General features: G+C 36.4%; 3 protein-coding genes across 5 annotated transcripts; 2 read left to right on the forward strand and 1 right to left on the reverse strand.

The window, feature by feature from the left end:
• The first annotated feature begins 244 nt into the window (after positions 1-244).
• On the forward strand, positions 245-9,893 carry LOC104106230 (chloride channel protein CLC-f-like). Of its 3 annotated transcripts, none has more exons than XR_011410178.1 (9): positions 245-891; positions 3,333-3,735; positions 4,351-4,545; positions 5,367-5,821; positions 5,921-6,025; positions 7,170-7,406; positions 7,548-7,809; positions 7,923-8,155; positions 9,378-9,893. XR_011410178.1 is itself a non-coding variant. In XM_009614727.4 (9 exons), the coding sequence occupies exons 1-9, from the start codon at positions 553-555 to the stop codon at positions 9,457-9,459; spliced, it is 2,265 nt and encodes a 754-aa protein (XP_009613022.1). In that variant the 5' UTR covers positions 252-552; the 3' UTR covers positions 9,460-9,893. The 3 variants fall into 3 exon arrangements, 2 of the variants coding, with proteins under 2 accessions (XP_018629694.1, XP_009613022.1); XM_009614727.4 differs by having other exon boundaries at positions 252-891; positions 7,548-7,763; XM_018774178.3 differs by lacking the exon at positions 7,548-7,809 and having other exon boundaries at positions 249-891.
• Positions 9,894-11,688: 1,795 nt separating this feature from the next.
• Positions 11,689-14,484, forward strand: LOC104106231 (putative 4-hydroxy-4-methyl-2-oxoglutarate aldolase 3). The gene is made up of 2 exons (XM_009614728.4): positions 11,689-11,823; positions 13,710-14,484. Exon 2 carries the CDS (start codon positions 13,718-13,720, stop codon positions 14,216-14,218), a length of 501 nt encoding a protein of 166 aa, XP_009613023.1. The 5' UTR covers positions 11,689-11,823; positions 13,710-13,717; the 3' UTR covers positions 14,219-14,484.
• A 1,085-nt stretch (positions 14,485-15,569) lies between these two features.
• On the reverse strand, positions 15,570-21,787 carry LOC104106233 (COP9 signalosome complex subunit 6a). Its single transcript, XM_009614730.4, has 9 exons — positions 21,433-21,787; positions 20,855-20,943; positions 18,551-18,644; positions 18,123-18,184; positions 17,949-18,027; positions 17,733-17,825; positions 17,282-17,382; positions 16,951-17,006; positions 15,570-15,950 (listed from the first exon to the last, which is right to left on the reverse strand). The coding sequence occupies exons 1-9, from the start codon at positions 21,704-21,706 to the stop codon at positions 15,869-15,871; spliced, it is 930 nt and encodes a 309-aa protein (XP_009613025.1). The 5' UTR covers positions 21,707-21,787; the 3' UTR covers positions 15,570-15,868.
• Positions 21,788-22,940: the final 1,153 nt, after the last annotated feature.

The following is a 22,940-nucleotide window of genomic DNA, read 5'->3' on the forward strand; positions in this document are numbered from 1 at the left end:
GATAGGTTTGATTATGTAATACGTAGGCACCGATTTATTGATGTGAAACCATGATAAGTAAAGATATTAAAAAAATACATTCAAACCTAAAATTATTTGGAAGGAAATTGTGGAATGACTTACATTCTCTTGTCATCTATACACATAGAAAAAATAGAGAACGATTAATATACTATTTGTCATTTATTTTACAATAAAAAACTAAGATAACACTATGATAACATTGCATTAATAAGTTAAGAAAGTATGGATTTTTACTAATTAAAAACACATAAAATAAAGTTGAAATATGAATCTTTAATTCGAGCTTGGACCATTCACCGACCACTGTCCGCCGTAAGCCGCTAAACTCAGCCTTCACCGACGCCAATAAGTGGCCATTTCCACCACATTTTCCACCTCCGGCTCTCCGATTCCGGCCTCCGGTACCTCAAATACTCCTAAAACCTTCTCGAATCTCCAGAGAACTTTCTAGAACAAGCATTTACCGAATCTACACAATTCGTATGCTCTATTTTACGGAAATGACATTGTGATAAAGGCGCGTGAGAGATGTCCGTAGGCGAATATAGCGGCGATCACAACGTCCTGTTACGTTCGAATTCATCGGCGTCGGACGGAGATTTAGAAGGTCAGTTACCGCATAAGACTGGTAGTAGTAAAGGCATTACGGATCTATTAAAGCGTTTGGATCGAGGATTTTCGAATAGACGATCGTCGAGTTTAAAGCGTTCTGATAGGGACCACAGTGTTGCTTCTACTAGCGGTTCTGGTAACGTCTGCGCTGATGAAATTCTCGGTGATAGTGCTCCGCCGGAGTGGGCATTGCTGCTAGTTGGATGTCTCCTTGGCCTCGCTATTGGACTTTGTGTTGCGGCTTTCAATCGTGGGGTTAGTCGTCAGGATTCTTACTAGTTTTCATTGCAATGTAGATAGTAATACTCCCTCCCTCCCAATTTATGTGATGTTTTTTGACTTGTCATAGAAAAGTATGTTGAAACTTGTGGTCATGAGAAGTTAAAGTTAAATTGTTTCTGAAATAGAAAGATATCATTTTTTTTGGTACGGTCTAAAAAGGAAATTGTGCCACATATATTGGGACAAAGGGAGTATTACTGAATGGTTTAGTTTTGAATTCATGTTCATAGAACCCGTAAGCTAGCTTAAAAGACAAATAATTTGCTGGTAATGAAATAAAATGAGTTGGAATAGAGTGGAATTGGATATAGAGGATTCAAATAGCTGATAATGACTAGTTTGTGGTTGAGGCATTGTTGATTGATTGGTTCATAGGTTAAGTTCCACCAACTGTGAAAAAGGCTAGAGCTTTATGATTTATTGCTGTCTGAACTTCTTTCAGGAATTATAGACATGTCATTTATTTTGTTCTGCTGCTTTTCTGATATTGGTGATTATCCTTTTTTCTTTTTTTGTTCCTGATAGCTTTTACAAATAAGAAAACTGAGTGGGGAGTTTTTGTAAAGTTAGCTTCATATAGTTGTTACTGGAAGGAAAAAGGCAGATACTGAGCTGCCGTGCCATGAAATCTGCATGTTGAATCTCAAAGCACTTATCTTGTTTATGTTTATTCATCTATTTTTCCTGTGGGTTGAAGTTTTCAGAAGTAGAGGCTTAAGATAATGAGCTGACACATTTTTCACGACGTGAGTTGCTTTGTTTTTGGGGAATTGGGTATACAGAGGACCAATTTTATAATATTATGGCTTGGGTTTATGCCGGGGCGTTCGACTACAGAAGCCATCCATCTTGTTAGGAGATTGATGGAGCAGTATAGGGAGAGAAAGAAGGACTTGCATATGGTGTTCATCGACTTAGAAAAGGCGTACGATAAAGTTCCGAGGGAGGTTTTGTGGAGATGTTTGGAGGCTAGAGGTGTACCTGTTGCCTATGTTAGGTTGATTAAGGACATGTATGATGGAGTAAAGACTCGAGTGAGGACGGTGGGGGGGAGGGGGGCTCGAACGGGGGGAGGACTCGGACCATTTCTCGGTTATTATGGGGTTGCATCAGGGGTCGGCACTCAGCCCGTTTTTGTTTGCTCTGGTGATGGACGTACTGATGCGCCACATCCAAGGGGAGGTGTCGTGGTGCATGCTATTTGCAGATGATATTGTATTGATTCACGAGACGCGAGACAGTGTGAACGTGCAATTAGAGGTATGGAGGCAGACCTTGGAATCTAAAGGTTTCAAGTTGAGTAGGACCAAGACAGAATACTTGGAGTATAAGTTCAGTGGCGAGACTCTAGGAGGGGTAGGGGAGGTGAGGCTGGACTCGCAGGTCATCCCTAGGAGAGGGAGTTTTAAGTACCTCAGGTGGATGGGGAGATTGATGAAGATGTCGCACATCGTATTGGGGCGAGATGGATGAAATGGAGACTCTCTTCCGGTGTTTTGTGTGACAAGAAGGTGTCACCAAAACTTAAGGGTAAGTTCTACAGAGTGGTGGTCAGACCAACGATGTTGTATGGGGCTGAGTGTTGGCCAGTCAAGATTGCTCATGTCCAGAAGATGAAGGTAGCAGAGATGAGGATGTTGAGATAGATGTGCGGGCACACCAGGTTAGATAGGATCAGAAATAAGGTTATTCGCGATAAGGTGGGTGTGGCCTCTATTAAGGACAAGATACGGGAAGCGCGACTTAGGTGGTTTGGTCATGTGAGGAGGAGGAGTACAGACACCCCAGTGAGGAGGTGTGAGAGGTTGACATTGGAGGGCCTACGGAGAGGTAGAGGTAGGCCAAAGAAGAGGTGGGGAGAGGTGATTAGGCAAGACATGGCGCAACTTCAGCTGACCGAGGACATGACCCTTGATAGGAAGGTATGGAGGTCGAGAATTAGGGTAGTAGAGTAGGTAGTGTAGAGTGTTCATAACATTAGTATTGGCACGCATTCTCGTTTTCTGTTGGTAGCAGATTTTTATGACTAACCGTTATTTTCTTTCATTGTTGATCACTTTACTGTCTTGTTGTTTTATTCTGCTTTTATATGGCTTTTTGATATTGTCCCTTCTTGCCTATATTTTCATTAATGTGGTACTTATACTATCCTGAGCTGAGGGTCTATTGGAAACAACCTCTCTATCCTCACAAGGTAGGGGTAAGGTCTGCGTACACACTACACTCCCCAGACCCCACGGAGTGGGATAATACGTGGTATTATGTTGTTGTTGTTGTGGCTTGTAATGTCAAATAAAGGAAAGAATTTGGATATTTTTCTCAAACTGTATTTGTGACTCTGTTTTGATGATAGACCAGTAGTTTGAACCGTATTGCATCCCAGACATTGTATGACAATGAGGATATCTGTTTAGGTACATGTAGTACATGAGTGGGCTTGGGCTGGTACTCCTAATGAGGGAGCTGCTTGGCTTCGCTTGCAAAGGCTAGCTGACACTTGGCATCGGATACTTCTAATACCAGTCCTTGGTGGAGTCATTGTGGGCATGCTGCATGGTCTGCTTGAAATATTGGACCAAATAACACAATCCAGTTCTTCACCGGGACAAGGATTGGATTTATTAGCTGGAATCTTCCCTACTGTAAAGGCAATTCAGGCAGCTGTGACTTTGGGAACTGGTTGTTCTTTAGGTCCTGAAGGCCCTAGTGTAGATATAGGAAAATCTTGTGCCTATGGATGCTCAGTGATGATGGAAAACAACCGAGAAAGGAGAATAGCTCTTGTCGCTGCTGGTGCAGCTGCTGGAATTGCTTCAGGTATGTTGCTTCTCATTGAGAATTATCTGTACCTGACAACATTTGTTGCTTGATCTCAAAGTCGTTACACATGATTGTTGCATAGTTTTCATGTTTGGAAGTTTTTGTGGATGATCATTTCTTGCTTAATTTAGAGCCTTAATGAATAGATGAGTATTGCAAAATTATCATGTTTGGAAGGTTTTCTAGTCTGCGTATAAAATTTATGGATTATGATTTGTCTCAAATGTTCAAGGGACATTAAGAGGATCAGAAAAAAAATGTTTTATGCTGTCCATCTTATTCTTCGTTCTTAAAAGAGTTTTTTTCCTCGGTTTCCTCCTAAAAATGAAGCAGTTTAAAACAGGGATTTTGTGATCAAAATGCGCTTGCCTATTATGTTTTTGTATATCTCATCCACATGCGTACATGTGTGTATTTATCTTCAAAAGTGCACTTGTGAGTGTGTGCTTCATCATGGAGGGGAGTTTACGTTACAAGGTTTAAGGTCAGCCTTAACTTTTTGCTTTTGAATTTTGTCCAGATTGAATGAAAGATCTGTCTCTCTGCATCTTTTACAGGAGCCTTCATCAACTGTTGGATGAATATTCAAGATTTAACTCTTTTGTGTTGCAGGTTTCAATGCAGCAGTGGCTGGCTGTTTCTTTGCAATTGAAACAGTTTTAAGACCACTTCGTGCAGAAAACTCACCTCCATTTACAACTGCAATGATCATATTGGCTTCTGTGATATCGTCTACTGTTTCAAATGCTGTACTTGGAGAGAAACAGGCTTTCACTGTGCCCACGTATGATATGAAATCTGCTGCTGGTATTTGATCTGATTCTAGTTTAATTTATTGTGGGCAAAACATTAGCTCATGCTGCTTACACACTGCTCATTTTCTCTTTGTTACCTGTGCAACTCTACAATTACCAATGTTGCTATGCATATGGACTCTTTTCGCAATTGATTTACTGCTCTTTCCTAATTCAGTTCATTATTTACTCCGTTGAATGGAAATATTTGTAATTAGTGAATCTTGACATGCGATATGTGGTTCCAGGTCCTTTTCCTGCTCTCTGCTCGTTTAGTGCCGTTTCTCCTATGATAATTTCTCTGTTTTTTGTCTGTTCATACTTACAGGTTGTCGCTCATATGCTAGCTTTTACTAACGAAGGTAGTGACAAACATGTTTTGCTGAGTATTCTCTGATTTCTCATTTTTTTAACAATTAGAATTGGTACATATTCCTGTACTGTTGCTGCCAAGCATGGATTATGTAGCTCTTAGTAACACCTCTATGTGATTCACGATTGTTTTGATTTAGCATACATGTTTTCTCGAGAATGATCAGAAAGATGCTGCTCAGAAATGAATTTTTTTTCCTGAACTTCGTTTCTCAGACGTTCTATAATGGTAAAGATGTCTGCTGATTCTTTTTGTGAGATGAATTTGGAAAAAGAGAATGAATAAAGGGATAGCTGTCTTAGATAATTTTTACTTTGTTTTGGGATGTCCAAAGGGGGGGAGAGGGCTTTTATTATATGGACGGAATGTTTCTTGATGCTTTCATAGATTAAACTCAGTTTTGATTGTCGCTTTATTCAACAAAGTTTCCTTCCTGAATATTAAACCGGCTTCCTTAACAGAGCTACCTTTATATCTAATACTGGGGATGCTGTGTGGAGCAGTAAGTGTGGTTTTCACTCGATTAGTCGCCTGGTTCTCTAAAGCATTTCAGTTCCTCAAGGAAAAGTTTGGACTTTCTGATGTTGTCTGCCCTGCTTTGGGTGGTTTGGGAGCTGGAATAATAGCTCTTAGATATCCTGGAATTCTCTATTGGGGTTTTACTAATGTTGATGAAATTCTTCATACTGGTAAGACTGCATCTGCACCTGGAATCTGGTTGCTAGCTCAACTAGCAGCTGCAAAAGTTGTGGCCACTGCATTATGCAAAGGTTCTGGTCTTGTTGGTGGTCTGTATGCACCAAGTTTAATGATAGGTGCTGCTGTGGGTGCTGTATTTGGAGGTTCAGCTGGGGAACTAATCAATTCAGCTATACCAGGGACTACTGCTATTGCTCAGCCGCAGGCGTACGCCTTGGTCAGATCGTCTACTTTTACATCTTACAAGTAAATATTTTCTAGACATGATTGGACTTCAGAAAGTAACTCTTTCTATTGCATAATTTAAAAAATGCAGGTGGGAATGGCTGCTACATTGGCGTCAGTTTGTTCAGTGCCTTTGACTTCAGTCCTGCTTTTGTTTGAGTTGACAAAAGATTATAGAATATTGCTTCCCCTCATGGTTAGTCTTACTGCCCAAGGATTCACAAGCTGTAGTTGGTATCAACGTGCGTGTAAAAATTACATTGTTCAGTTAATTATTAGAAAACCTTTGTATATGGTAATTGTGTAGCTTCTGCTTAATTGAAGCATTCTCTGTGACGGATGTTTGTCAGTCTAGGTACTTAGCCCGAAAAAAGGATTTTAACAAAAAAGGAAGAAAAGAAGGTCACCGTAAATTCATAATTCAATAGGAGATGAAGCTTCATTTATTTTGGGGGTGAGAAGTGAGAATTGATGGAATGCGTGAAGACAATTGGCTAAGGCAGAAAAGCTTTTATAGGCATACTTTACAACTACCATTCTGCACTTATTCAATGTGGAATTTATTACATACTACATAGACTATTACATATATACTCATCTAATTTGTAAATAGGTAAATTATCTTCAAGTGCCCTAATTTTAGTGAAAGTTTAATTGTCCTTTTATTCTAAATAAAAACTTAGTGCTAAACCACTTATGTTCAGTTGACCTTTCATCACCTGCAAATGTTGTCACTGCCAATCATGTTAATACCATTTGTGTAAAATTTGTTGGAGTAACTTATCCAACAAAGAAAGTTTTTTGGAATTTATCAAAAACCATTGTCAGATTATAAATAATTGTCTAACGAAATTCTCAAGTGGTATTTTTAGTTTCATTTTAAGAGCTCTTTTTAGGCATTAGACATAATAGTAAGTAGCATACCAAATAACAGTATATATTTATCATGTCCCTTGGATTCTAATTTTAGGTGACTATGAATCCGACGCTTAGATCCATATCTGTGTTAGATACTTTACACTTTAGTCCATGTAACAGGTGGAGAAAGATGATTAGAAGGTAGAGCTCTTCTTCACTTTTGTCATCCCTTTTTTTGGGTGGGTGGGGGGAGATAAGTATCACTTATTGCATCTAAGTTGCTCGGTTTTATCTCTAACTGGAGCTGTTGTCTTTAAATTGTAGTGACTATACCAGACTATCTAGTCGGCTAGTCAAGTGGACTTTAGTGATCTTTTTTTGATCTGGCAATATTTTGTTATTCCTATGTTATTTTGGGTGAAGTTTTAGTGCTTGTTGAAATGATGACTGGGATTAACATGCGTTTTAAATTATGTGAACAGGGTGCTGTTGGACTGGCAATTTGGGTGCCTTCTGTAACAATCCAGGCAAAGGAAGTGGAGGCATCAGATTCCAAGTATGTATCAAAAGGATACTCTGTCCTTTCACCAGATGATGAGAAGAATGAACGGAATGTTTGGAGGCACACAGGTGAGAGGAATGACTTGGAACTAGCTGTAATTGGATGTCGAAGCAGTCATGAATCTCTTGATGAAGGCCTAATTCTGGAAGATCTAAAGGTATGATCTTTTCATTCTGCCTCTGGAATGTAGCAAGGTTTACCTATCATGAGTTTTTACTTTTTTTTTTCTTTCTATTGGACTATCGTTTCATGTTGGTCCTTCTGTTTCGATTTCTAAACCGTTTCCCTCGATGACCAGGTTTCTCAGGTTATGTCAAATGATTATTTGAGGGTCGCTCCAAACCAAACTGTGAAAGAAGCATTAGAATTCATGCATGATAGTCGACAGAATTTTGTTATTGTGGTTAATGCTGAAGATTATCTGGAAGGAATTTTAACATATGGTGACATCAAACGTAGTTTGTTTAACAACTCAGGGGATTCTTCCGACAGGGATTTGGCACTTAAAGATTACGTATATATACTAAATGCCACCATAAATAAGTTTATTTTGGTTCTCAGTATGCAAGTTCCTTTTTCAATTAATTCTCTTTTTCTCCTCTTTCATTATGCAATCGTTGCTCCTTGGTTTCTCTCTTTAATAGCTTTATTGGTTTCTTTAACCTGTCTACAGGCAAATACTTGTCTTGTTTCCTCTATATGCACAAGAGGGATAAACTATCGTGGGCGAGAATGTGGACTTATAACTTGTTATCCTGACACCGACCTAGCAATTGCAAAGCAGCTAATTGAGGCCAAAGGAATCAAACAGTTGCCCGTGATCAAGCGTGGTGGAGACTTGAATCGAGAAAGAAAGCGCAAAATTGTTGCTATTCTGCGTTATAAGTCAATCGAAGAGTCTATCAGGTTTTGTTTCTTCTATCCATAGTTTACCTGACGTGTCTTATACGTGTTCCCTTTCGCTGTAATCCAGCATTTAAAATATTTGTTTGGTTCTATGTGGTATTGATTCAAGGTAAAACTGTTCTTTTGATGGGACTTTTTCTTTCCTTTTTTTAAAATATTATGCAGCAGCTTTCTCCCGAGGTTTGTAAAAATGGAAAAATGTCAAATACAATGACTTGTGTTTTTGGAAGTCCACCAGGAATTTGATGTTACATTGGGACATAAACTGGGGCTTGCCATATATAGAAAAGAGACAGAAGATGTGAACCAAGTGATGGGTTCTTTCAATATTTGCTTAATTATGGCTTAAAACTTAAAAGCATAGCATGAATTACAATATGTCTAGTACAACTTTGAAACATTATGGGGCTAGGGCTCAAAGGCGGATCCAGAATTTTAGGAGACCTATTGTGAAGAGGTGGATCTAGAATTTACATTTGACAGGTTTAACTTTAGTTTCTTATCTTGAACCCACTACATTTTTAAAATTTTAGGTTCAAAATTATATTATTTTTGAAATTTTAGTAATTTTCATATATATATATCAATACTCCGTGCCGAATACAAGACCGTCAGGAGTGAGATTTGAACCGCTAATTTCACTTGTAGAGATGCACCAAATAATTATTGCACCATAAGAGTCTTTGAGAATGGGTGCACACATATATTTAAGTAATTTTAAAAAAATATAATATTATTATACATGGGTTTAGGGAGAGGAGCATGGGTTCACATGAACCCACGCCCCTTAAGCTAGATGCACCCCTGCTAGGGCTCTGGAGGCTAAACAGCTATTTTTATGGTATTATACCAGCTGTTGTGCAATGATGTATGCTTTCTTTCTTAACTACACACTTCTTGCATGTTTTGATTTTGGATGAACTTGCTGGTTTTGCTTTGGAAGAAGAAAAGTTGGTAGCAAGCATCGTAGCATTATTTAGGTTGTTGATGAACTTCCTATGACCTCTGCTCTTGTTGTCTATGTTCAAATCTAGGATGCATCTACCTTTCCTCCTCCTATATGTCTATCTTGCAATAATTGACTGAGAGAAGAGAAGATATACAACCCATTAAATAACTATAAAGAGCAACATCAAGTAGCAACTAAAAGTGTGAATCTCCATTTGTTTAGAAGTAATTCATTTGTTGTTAGGGCATTTTCTGAACATTATAACTCCCACAGAAATGAAGCGAGTCGACGAAAATCAGTCTACCAGCAAAGAAAAGAAGACAATGACAAACAGATGGTAAAAAATGGTCATTAATTGCACGACGGGGCCGAGCATGAAAAGCAAGTTTCAACAATTAATTATTGTTTTTTGATGATTTGGGCATCAGCTGGTAATATGCAACTTGACTGCACAGTTGTTCCTGCTCATAATTTTGGTTGCATGCAGAAGTTTGAGTTCCCTTTAAGCTTTGTGGTCTTCCCTTTTCTGGACAGCCTCTAAGGTTGCCTAATGTCTTCAGATTTCATATCAATACTTGTTTTAATCAAAATTCTATATTAGTTGGGTTTGATTTATACCGAGTAGTTGTCGGTAGGTATACCTGTGTAATCTGATATCTCACATTTTGTACAAAAAGTTTGCTTTACTGTTTTAGATGCAAGTCTAAGGCAAACAATATTCGATATAGACAGATTTTAAAGCAGAAATATTCAGTATTAATGAAAACACTCTCAATATTTTACTCTGAACTGCTTGGACTGTTTCTCCTCTCATTCTATTCCCAGCATATTGAGTTAACTTTAATTTTTATTTCTTGCTTAAACTCTTATCGAAAAGCCCGATCGCAGCAATTTTGATATGCTCGCAAGGCTTTGGTCTAGTGGTAAGAGTGTAGCACATAATGCTTTGGTCTCGTGGTTAGAGTGTAGCACATAATGCACACGCCAAGAGTTCGAAGCTCGGAAGTCTGCACCGTTATTTGTCAAGTTTCGATCTTGCGCCATTGTTCCTCGAGAGTATTTTGGTTATAGAATAGAAAAACATTTTCACATTTAACACAAAGGAAAGATGCAGGTTAGTAATTTCTTATAATAGAAAAAGTTAGAAAAGAAAAGAATGCGCCAACCCATGATTGACCATCTCGATTAAATAATCTCCAGTATCACAGTCTATAGCTGCTGGTTAGTGCCAGATTTTCATAAAATCAGCGATTGAAAAGTGAAATCCTAAAAATGGCTATGGTAGGAATTAAGCAGCGGCTTAGTTTTTTATTTTGACGTGGAACATAAATTAATAAGTAAAATTGTAATAAATGGGAGGTATGAATTCATACTTTTAAAGATGTAATAAATTTAATGTTAAGAATCTTAAAGGTTAAACTACTTTCTTCATTCACTTTTAGTTGTCTATTCTTTATTTTGCTGCCCCCCTCCCCTCCCGCTTTAAGAAAAAATAAATGAAGCATGTATTTTATAATTTTAAATATAATAATGATAGTATTTCAAAAAAATTAAAAAATAATTTAGGGAACAAGTAGTTCATGATAAGAGTAAAATATTAAAAAAGATTGTCTTTCTCTTGATTTGCTAAAATTGACAAGTAAAAATAAAATGTATTTTTAACGAAGTGGACAAGTAAAAATAAAAGGAGTGAGTAATAGGATTTAAATTCGGAATCAGCTTATGTCCATTGCAACTACACCATCTCACCCCTGACACCTATAGAATTTGTCTAGATTATATAAATGTTTTTAAGATAAAATTTTGTATTTACTCCCTCCGTCTCATATTAATAGACATGGTTACTAAAAATAATTGTTTCAAATTATTTGTTATTTTAGAAGTTCAAGATAAAATTGATTGTTTTTTTCTTTTTTTACTCTTAGTAATTATTATTCTTGAAGATAGAGATAACACATAAATAGAATAAATATTCAATGAAAAAAGATTATATCTTAAGACATAAATAATGATAGAATAGTCTAATCTCTTTCCTAATTAATATCTTTTAAGGGACATATAAAAGAGAAACACGACACACTCCAATAAATACACTCTTTTTTCAGGAAAAAGCATTTTTTTGGAACCAAACACAACCTTAATGTCCAACGAAAGCTGGGCCACTAATATTCGTTGCTATACTGGCCTCTTATTTTATTTCTTTTTTCTTTCCACTCTCTCTGGCTGCGGTTCTAAAATTCTTGATCTTAAATAAATAAACCCAAATATCCGCTAACTCTATCGTTTAAATTAAAAATAGCCGGTGAATATATAATATATATATATATAATTATGTATAATCAATATATAATTTATATATATGATTAGAAAAAGTAGGCTACGTAAAAACCGCATAAATAAAAGCAACTTGTAATTAAAAAAAATATCCATAGATTCAACTACTTGAGCAACCCATGAAAATTTTGATGGCACAACGACCTAGAAGATGAGATGCCGTCATCCTATGAACGGTCTGACATAAACAATGCCAACAATAATTCATTAATTATAATGATCGGATCAGTTTGTGCTTAATTTAATTAACTTTACGAGTTTCGAGTGTATATATATAGATTAGATCGCCTTCGAAATTTGCAATACGCCACAATCCAGCAGAAGCTCCATTTTAGGAATTCGATAAAGCTCATATACAAAGTACTACTACTCGTACTGATCAAAGGTAAATTTTTTCTTTTTTCTTCGTTTCTTTAAAGGGTATGCATAGATATAATCATCTTTAATTGTTTAATTAAATCTCGTTGCTGTGGATTTGGATTAAACAAACTCAACTTGAGTAGAGGTTGGAATCTGAAATAGTAGCGGTGGCTGACTGATTAATTACTTACTACTACTATGTGTGTAATTGTTGAATTAACAAACAACAAGTTCCACCTCACACTCTCAATTGTTTAATAAAGGAAAAATTCCAATCTTCTTTGATGCTTGTGGTGGGATTTGAGCCTGCATTCTGAGTTGTTACTATTAGGCTACAACTCCAATTTGTCTGTCTTTGAAATGAGTTACATAGAGTAGCATTTTAGAACTGTAATTGTTATTCTTATGTGTGTGTTGCTTAGGGGCGCAACTACAATATTAGGTATGGGTTCGGACGGAGCTAGTAGTTTTTGCTTAGATCATGTATTAGAGTATTAGGAAATCCGTTAAATATGTGTAACATTTAATACTTAACCCAGTAACTAAAACGAGTTATGGGTTCTGTGCCAAGTTCAAAACCCATAAACTTCAAAACCTGGCTCCGCCTTGCTTATGGAGAAAAGAATAGTGCTCCCTCCGGTCCCAAATAAGTGTCTTTTAAGGCTTTATTTTGGACTCAAAGTAGTAGCATTTAAACTCAGTTGCGCGCTGGATTAGTATGCGGGTGTGGAAGACCCAAAAGATGCTCACTTTTACAGACAAATGCTGATTCTGCTAGCTTAATGGAATGTCACTTTGATGGGGTTCTCTTGTATAGAAAACCAGCACCATAATCTAAAGGATGGAGAAGGATACAGTATTGTAGCATTTCTTTCTTGGTGTGCTTATATTGCTAGTATCTTAGTAAGATATTACCCTGATTTGGTCTCCTCACAAATCTATATTTTGCATAATGCCATTAGAAAGTATATTTCTTGATGGTATTCCACATTTAGAATCTTGCGTTATAGATTTTATCAACGATTTCCTTACAGCCAAGTGTCCTGCTATAAGTTTTATTGGCATGTAGAGGTCTTGTTCGTAAGAAGTTTTATATCAATGTTGATCTAGGTTTGTTTCACATCGTCCTGAATAAGTGCCATGCAATTTCAAAAGATTTAAGGGAATGGGAAGTGAGATTAGGAAGCTGATTTTATGGTAGATGTAGCATTCATCTTCATTCGTTCGAGCCACTTTTTACCAATATTTACAAATTCCTGGTTGCACTATTCTTTTAACCATATTCAACATTTTCGATCATGTGAACTGCCTTCTGGTTTTGATGTTTTGCTTTTGCCTCATTGTTTAGGCCCTAGGATAGGTTCATGTCAAATTAACTTGTGCCAACTGCCTTTCCTTATTGCTGTTCTTGTAATGCCAAAATTTGTGGGTTCTGGCAACTTATCTATGATTTAAATGAAGAATTTACAAGTGGCTTCAATATCTTTGTGGCTCCTACTTAGCAGATTCACAAATTTGTAATGAAGATAGAATTTTAGTGTTAGAGATTTTTTTGTTCTGATTCGACCTTCTGATCTTTGTTCTTCAAGCTGGCAAATAAGGTAAGCATCAGTTGCATTGAAATTTCAGATGTAAATGTTTGTGTAATTTGGTATATAATGCCTGGTGTTTGGGGATTCCAGGCCAGAGAAATGAACTACAGTCAGACTCCTCTCTAATAGTATCATTATATAACAACACTTCACTATAAAAGCCAAGTTATTCCGGAACCAAACTCTGTTCTATTATAATATATGTTTTCTATAACAGCAATTCGCTATAACATCCAAAAATATCCAGAACAAACGTGGCTTATATAAAGAGGTTTGACTGTAGTTCAATTTCTAACATTTATACCTGTCGCGTTTCCAGGAGAATACATGGCATCTTTGGCAACAGCAGAAGTTTGTGATGTAAATGCAGGGCTTCTGTCAAATGGCGACCTGCGAGTTTTGCCACCTATCTTCCAAATATACGGGCAAAGTCGAGCTTTCTCTGGCCCCATTACAACCCTTAAGGTGTTTGAGGACAATGTGTTGGTCAGGGAGCTTCTTGAAACTAGAGGCGAAGGACGAGTTCTGGTTATAGATGGTGGAGGGAGCATGCGATGTGCTCTAGTAGGCGGGAACTTAGGACAATTAGCCCAGAATATGGGTTGGGCAGGTATTGTAGTTAATGGCTGCATTCGCGATGCAGACGAGATTAATGGCTGTGACATTGGCGTTCGTGCATTGGCATCGCACCCTCAGAAATCGAACAAGAAAGGCCATGGTGAAAAACATGTTCCTGTTTATATTGGAGGGATGTTGATTCGTGAAGGAGAGTGGTTATATGCAGATAGTGATGGCATCCTCGTATCGAAAACTGAATTGTCTGTCTAATTCGAAAATCATGCGGTTCTCTGCTCCAGCTCGTGTCTTTAGATTTATGATCAAAGTCCTATGGCAAGTGAAATCATAGTCTTGTGTTGTGTATTAATACATATTTTGATTCATGTAATCTATTAAGGGCAATGCCAATCATTTTCATAACTATGGGGGTTTCTCCGTTTCTGTACCGAAACCAAGCACCCTCGACGAATGTTTTATTTTATGTGACACTTTTCTTTTAATCTATTGAGAAAAGAATGATACTCCCTCCGTTTCAATTTATGTGAACTCACTTGACTGGGCACGGAATTTAAGAAAAGACATAAGACTTTTGAACTTGTGGTGTAAAATGATAGCACATATATTTTTGTGTGACTATAAATCATTGCATAAAGGTAAAGAAATGGGTCATTCTTTTTGGCACGGACTAAAAAAAAAATAGGTTCACATAAATTAAAACGGAGGGAGTACCTTATATTTGAATAATTTAACTTTACATTCTCTACTGCTCTTAATGACAAAGCTTTTATAGACATGTTTAAAATCATAAGTATTAAAAATCTTCTTTTTTTTAAAAGATTTTTAAATACCGTTTCTAGTCAATCACCTTGAAATAGAATGAGATGGAAGGGGTACATTATACCAAGGCGGGCCTTCTGACAGCTTGTTACGTGATGAACATGTCCATATTGCTTTTGTAATTTCTGGTTGTAGAAGTTGCATTGGAAAAGTTGTAGTTTGGAGCTTTCAACATTCAAAAAGAGAGGATTTTAGATTTGAAAACATTAGCACTGCTAGTTTGAAGAGCCCGGGGGATATGTCCGGTCCAGTTTGTGCATATCTCTGACTAATTACATTGAATACCTGCTACTTCCACTAGCACAGGTATCGGATAATTCTATCCACCAAAGTTTAGACAGGTATCGGGTAATTCTATCCACCAAAGTTTAGACAGATAAAAAGAGATCACGTATTGTTTTTTGTCTCCACCACGATCAAGGGCGGGCAACAATAGTGCATGTTGGATGGTAACTGTGTTCTCCACCAAAAAAAATTCTATTAGGAAAATAGGAACAGAAAAGAGACCATTCTTTTGGTATTTTCCTTTAATTTTCTTGTAAATATTGAAAAAGTAAAAATTTAGAGAGATAATATATTTAGAGAAAAGTGAAACTTGCTTTAAGTGATGAAGAAGACAATGACAAAAAATAGAGAGAAATGTCCACCTTGGCAGTCAGTCAACAAAAGGCAAAATTTTCAATCCCAGCTAAAGGACTGTTGGTAGGAACGGCAGATTTGAGACTTTTCGCGACGGTATGAATAGACCAAAGTACAACGGAGAGTAAACTTTCTCAATCTCGTATAGTACATAAGCAATTTTTAACCTTTCCCCTTAAAATTATCACATGTTCTGCAAAAACGTTTCCAAATATAAATAGCTTCTGTCCCCAAAATCCTGTCATTTTCTATTATATCTATGATTGTATTTGCACCACAAGAATCAAAGAAATGGGCAGGCTAACGCTAAAGGGAGGCAAAATAAAAACAAAGCTACTTAATGATTCCTAAATTTTCATGAATGGGATACCAAAACTCGCAGATGCTGCAACTACAGCGGGAAAGACAGCGCGCAAAAAGGCAATACTGGAGATATATCAACTTTCAGATAAAAGCAGTTCTACCACCCCTCCTACTATGCCGCTCATATGCAGTGTTGAATTTGTCAACCAACTCGTTCATTGTACTGCAACCAGGAAAAAAGAAAAATATTAGATCCATTATATTTGACTCTAGTAAACAGGATTTGAACAACAACAAAAAAAAAAAAAAAAAAAAAGATATGGCAAAAGGAACTGTTTCTCCCGCTTGTCGAACTCATTCAAGAATACCATCTTAAGATGTGAAGAACTCATTCAAGAGATGAACTGTTAAATAGCGCAAAATCATCCAAACACGAACGATCACCAATTTTTGTTTTTCTTTGAAAAGCAAATGTTCACCAAATTCTTAAGTTAGGAACATATAATGACTTTAGAAACAGTACAGGTGTACTTCCAGGGCAGAGATAATTAAAAAATAGTCTGAATTTCCATATATGTTTTTAGGGAGCCACTTGTTAAACACTCCTGACAGTCTCACGAATATCTCCACAATAAAGCGGAAACCAAGACTAAGACCTTAACAGATACCACTTACCGGAAAAAAAGGAAAAAAATTAACGAGCGCCATCTTCAGTTAACCACATGTCTATTCTGCAGCCCATATTTCCGGGAAGGTCTCAAGTCAAGAATAAGAATGAAAGTTTCACACCCATAGTGCACCTCAACTTTTTATTTATAACCGTGGTGTCCGGATCAGCTTGCGCACACCTTGATTAATTCCACGAGTACTTGCTACCTCCCGCCAGCACAGGAACCGGGTAACTCTGTCCATCAAGGTTTGGACAGATGGGAAGAAATCACCTAGTGTTTTTAACTTCTTTGGGACTTGAACCTGAGACCTTGTGGTTCTTAACCCACTTCATTAACCACACCCTTGGGTGCTTCACAGTTCACCTCAATTTTATTCTGCAGTCCCACTTGAGATAATCACACTTCAGCAAAACCATTTTTATCTGAATTTTGGCCCTATTATCTACATAATCTTGGATAGTTCTTCATCAATGAAAAGCAAAAAGGAGAAAAATGGAAGAAGAGTTAACGTAAGAAACTACTTTTACAAGCGCAAGAAGCCTGACATCATACCTAGAGCAGTTGGTGAACATGGCCAGGTAACTAACTAACAATGTGTCATTATATTCCTGCACATAAGAAAAGAGAAAATAAAACAATAGAATCAGAAAGTGGCAAAAGCTGATTGGCGCACCTAAAACAAATATGAAAATGTCTACTTAGCAATTTCCACTCAGCATCGGAATTACACTAGTAATTATTTGAAGCTGACGAAGGTCTTATTAGAAAACTCTTTAAAGAATATCCTGCAAATAAAGAAACATCCCTAGGAAAAAAAGAGTACTAATAGGCTACATTTACTTAAAACAGGTCAACTCCAATAACAAGCTCAAAGAACACCTACCATCAAGAAATCATCTCGAAATCTCTCCGACTCAATTGTTGGTAATCTTCTTAAAAGACTGGAGACCTGCCTGAGCAATGAATTCTCACAAGGGATTTCACCTACATTCACAGCAGGAAAAACATTAAAATTCTAGAGCCACTGCCCCGTGAAAAAAACTTATCTTCCATTTCCATGTTAATTGTCGAAGAAGTTTGTGAGATTAACATTCTCCAAAATCAGTTTCACGCTGCTTGACTAGTTCATGAGGCTAAAATGCTGAATGGATAGTTCATGAGGCTATCTAAGCATCATAGATATTCAGATGCAAAATATACGTCTTAGCTTGTAACACTAAAAAATTTATTTCCTGGTGAGCCTCTCCCAGTAAATTCAGAAGCATCTTCTCCACTATAAGGAGCTTCTTCGACCAATCAGAATGTAGTTTCAACTTCTAGCAAAAAATGGATACCTTTTTGCATAGAAAGAAGATAATGTTGTAGCACTCTAATTCTGCTGTTCAGCATCTTGATGGCACTATGTGTGCCGGTAAGGTGCGCAGCCACTGCACAAAGAGAACTCAAAGTTAAACAATAAGCAAATCGTGCCACTAAAAGATTAGGGAGCCGCTAAAAAATCAGTAAACGCTTAGAGTCTTGAGAAGACAAATGAAGTTAAAGGTGCTCACACTGAGTTGCAGCAGAGCCTCCATCAGATGGTTTAAGATGTGCGACATGATCAACAGAAATCCGTTCAGCTTCAACCGTCTAGTAAGAAGTCAGGTATTGCAAGTGAGAAGAATTTGTTAGATGCTCCCAATAACTTGTGGAAAAGATGACAAGATAAATGAATAGGGAGATACCTCTATTGTGTAGCTTGCTTGGACAAAAATAAGCTGTGGGATGCCATCAATGATGTGCAACTCTTCGAATATCAATAAATAGTTCCAAAACCCAAAAAAAATAATAAATCGTAAATTCTCATAGCGTCAATAGCTCTGGAAGGGACTAAAGATGGACACAAGAAGAAGTTCAAATTGGAACTTCTTAATCATGGTCTCTCGCACAGGGCATAACCCCCAAAAACATTAAAGTGTCTGAACAAATATGAGGGCCATGGTGGAAGGCTCTGTATAAAATATGTTATCTTCTACCCAGAAATATAAAACTAATTTGTGCAAACAAAATTTAACTGTTTAGTTTCTCCTTTCTGTTTTCTTCAAAACCAAGCACAAAAGAATAAGTTTAATCATGGAGCACCTGTAACATGACAAATAAAATATATACGCACCACTTTCATAGATAGTGATTGGCAAGTCCTTCTGTGCACGACTGATAGAAGGATTGAGAAGAATGTAGACAGGACTTTCATTGATATCCATCAACTGATACAACAAAATATGCTATCGTCACGGCTCGACAAAAACTATAGGAATAAACAATGTTCTATAGGAAAAGGTAAACGTAAATTATTCATCCAGAGGGCAGGATCAAGTTATACTTGAATCATGGGCCTTGATGCCATTCTCCACAAGTTCTAGAAAAGGAGATGTTACAACACTACAACAGTTTAAATGAATGGGATATCTCACGTCAGGACCTAGTCACCAAGCAAAGTGTGACAGCATTAGCATCGACATTGTAATCCCTTTTCCCTTTCATGACAGCAAGCATAACTACAAGGCAGTTTCCTGCACCGCCCAAAATTTGTATAACCTGGTTTCCTAGGGCTTCTATGTCTCAACAGAATAGGTAGCTAGTATTGCCCAAAGAACAAGTATGCATCAAGAATTCAGAAGATCTCAAGGAAAATACAATGATGAGCATGCAAAATGAATTAGCTTACAACACTCTCTTTTATACAAGAAGCATGCAGCAAACATGTAGCTCATTCCCCAACGCACAGTCAGCATAATATATGCAATATGCTTCAGTCAGTTCCTAATTCAGTTCCTATTGCCCAAACTAAATATATGCTGTGTCAGTGCTTTGATAGAGGACGCTGCCAGCTTATGGATTGAAATTTTCTGCTTTCAACTATTTACTATTTTTCAGTCTTTTCTAGAGTTATGGGTAGGTTTTGCTGCTTTTCCCTCATACCATTATTTATAACTCGCGTCCTCAAGACATTCTTTAAGATCATTAAGAACATCATAAAAATAATTTTTTTTTTCCAAAGGAACATTCAAACACTAAACCTTGCACTTGACAAGTGGCTAGAATACTATTAGCCAAAAGGCACTCCTAGAAAGTGTGATGCTATGGTATCTCATATATATCACTGGATGGCCTATTAAGAGAGCTTTCCAGTGATATGGGTGTTAGCGTGTATTCCTTAATGTGCCATTGATAACTTACCCCAAGAATGACTTGTCAAAGAAAAATATATTCCCTCAGGAATAGATGAACAGTATTAATCCACTACATTTTCCACTTTTTTTAATTCCTTTCTTTTTTACAGGTATTATCCACAGAAGTATCAGGCCGTACCCTCCATGTAGTGTCCAATTTCCCTATCCTATTCTCAATTTCTGCAACTTAACCTGACCTAATACAAACAAAATTAATACCACATACTCATTTCTAAAACAAGTCATTTCTGCTATAGCCTCCTGAAAAGCATCATAGTATTATAGGCATCTTTTACCCTTTTCAGATAAGCATCCTCTCTCACATTCATAGTGTTGTTTCATCAATAATCTAGTGAAAAATAAATGTCTTTTACATCTGGTTAATTAGTTGTAGCCTTACATATGCTCCACTATCTAATATCTAAAGGTTGTTGCGGTTGATGACCTTAGTGCAGATATTTCAATTAAGTAATCCATCCAATAATTGGGAGGTAAACCCAGTCCGTTTTTTCATCAGGAAGATATACAATTGACGGGAGTGAATACATGTGCCCAGATGTATAGACATTAAGGTCTAGATAATGAAGAATCAAATACATAAATAAAAAGATATACTATGCATAGTTAATGCTCAGCCTCACCTCCTAATTACTGAGCAAACACAACAGAACAGAAAAGAAAAGAAAAACATAAAAAGATACTAACTGAATATAAGACAATACTTCCTTGTCCAAATTTCTATGACATAATTTTTATATAACGTTGGTCTGATGTGAATTTAAATGGAGAAACATGGTTAGTGAAGATTAACCGACCCCAACTTGTTTCGTACTGAGGTGTTGGTCACTGTAGTATTCAAAAATTTAAACTTTGGTCTGATGTCTTCTTTTATCAAACTAACTTTTGAACAATTACATTAATATTTTATTTCACTACCACAATGGTAATAAAGGACAGCCCGGTACACTAAGCTCCCGCTTTGAGCGGGGTCCGGGAAGTGCCGGACCACAAGAGTCTATTGTGCGCAACCTTACCCTATATTTCTGCAAGAGACTATTTCCACGGCTCGAACCCGTGACCAGGAGGTCACATGGCAGCATCTTTACCAGTTACCCCAAGACTCCCTTCACTGCCACAATGGTAATATCTAAGTAATATAAATCCCATATCTAATCACACGTCTTAACATAAAATGGAACTGATGGATAAATAATCACTATTTTAAGCAAAGAGAAAAAACTCACAGCTTTGTGAATGTGCATATCTGATTCCTGAGCATCACTCCCAGTTGAATACCACCCCAGTATATAGAAATTAGGAAACACCTTCTTATCTGCTCCAAAATTGACACCATTAGTATCAATTATATCAACAACATAACCCTTATAGCCTGTTTGGCTAAGCCTTTTGGAAGCCAAAAGTGCTTATTTTTTAAAGAAGTTGCTTAATTCTATAGAGACTTGAGCTGTTTGGCCAAGCTTTTAGGAAAAAACAAGTGCTTTTAAGTAGTGGCAGTCTGCAGAGCTGAATAAAAAGCAACTTTGGTGTTCAAAAACTGGCAAAAGTGGTTTTCAAATTGATTAGCGAAACTGAATTTTTTCTGCAAAAAAATCGTCTGTTTCAATGTATGAAAACAAAAATTCAAATTTTTGCAAGCTGTTGTGCAACTTGAAATTTTCAGTTTGACTATTTTCCAACATGAAATATACACTGTTGGATCTGTTTTCCACCTATCAATTACCGTGCGAGGTCAAAAAAACACAAATTTAAAATAGTTATGAAAATGTAGTAAATTCATTGTTTGGAGAAAGAAAAAACTGACAGAGTTCTTGCTTCTTTTCGAGGAAAGGCCGGTCGAGGGAGTGAGTCGAGGGATCATAAAGGAGTTCGAAGCTGTTGAATATCTCGACAGTGCGGCCTCTCTGTACGCCGATAACGCAACCTAATACCCTAGGCGGTGGTGGCGGAGAGGAATCGGCACCGTCGTTGGCGGAGGAGTGAGACTGAGATTTGACCCGAGTGTAGTGATCCGATATGTTTAGTATAACGAGCGGGTGGAGCTTGAACGTTAAGACGCTGCTCGACGATGACGCCATTGCTAAGCACTACTCTTCTCTTCTCTTCTCTTCGTAGAGTTCTAATTTCAGTTTCCAGTGTAGACTCCACCCGTTTTATGTTTCCCAAACGCCATTATATTAAACTAGTATTAGACATTGTCAAATTATAATTTAGATTATTTAGCTTACGTGCAAATAACCTTAGTATTTAAACTTTCGCATAAAATTTATAGATAATTATTAGATTATTAATTAAAAAGAGAACATAAAATCATATCTCAAATCTAGTACATGTTTTCTTTTTCTTTTTAAATCTGTAACAACATAATCCCTTCATTTTATACTTCCATTTCGTTATGCGGTCAATATTAAAGAATACTAATGGCCCGTTTGACCATAAAAAAAATTTACTTTTTTTGAAAAAAATTTACTTTTTTTTCCCGGAAATACTGCTTGGCCATGAAAATTTCAAAATTCACTTGAAAATGAATTTCAAAAATTTTAAAAACTCCAAAAAACTATTTTTCAAAACTTTCACTTCAAATCACTCATAAAAATTCAAAAACAATTTCAAATTGTATTCATTCAAAACTTTCACTTCAAATCACTCGTAAAAATTCAAAAACAGTTTTAAATTGTATTCATATCCAAACACAACTCTAATTTTCAAATACTACTTTCACTTGAAAAAAAAATCACTTTTTTCCGAAATTTCACAATTCTTATGTCCAAACGCCCCCTAAACATGTAACGTTGAGATCTATCTTGTTCGAGCATATTAAATATTATTATTTTAATAAAATTCTTACTACCACTTTATTTTATATCTCATATTCAAATATGTCTTATCCTTCTACTTTTTTCTCTTTTTGTTCTTTGCTTATAGTTATTGTATTACCCATTACTTAATATTATTATATTGTCATGTGATTTTTTATTAGTTCACCAACTAACTTAATGTCTTGGTTATTATATTTTTAATAATCATCGATAAATATAAAAAAAAATCTTAAAATTTAATGTATTTTTACACTTTATCCTCTTATTCGAAACTCTTCTATCATTTAAATATATCAATAATACTATATTATTTAATTATTTTATTTATTTATTTAAATTAATTCATAGTATAAATATCCTCACACTATCACTATTTTTCTCTTTATATATTCTCTTCCCTACTAACAAAATTTAATTAGTTTATTACAGTAATATTTTACCTATGATCAAAATATTAATACATTAGTTCTTTAATTGTTATGTTCCAAATCTA

This window comes from Nicotiana tomentosiformis, chromosome 8, assembly GCF_000390325.3.
Source record: "Nicotiana tomentosiformis chromosome 8, ASM39032v3, whole genome shotgun sequence".
Taxonomy (NCBI): Eukaryota; Viridiplantae; Streptophyta; class Magnoliopsida; order Solanales; family Solanaceae; genus Nicotiana; species Nicotiana tomentosiformis.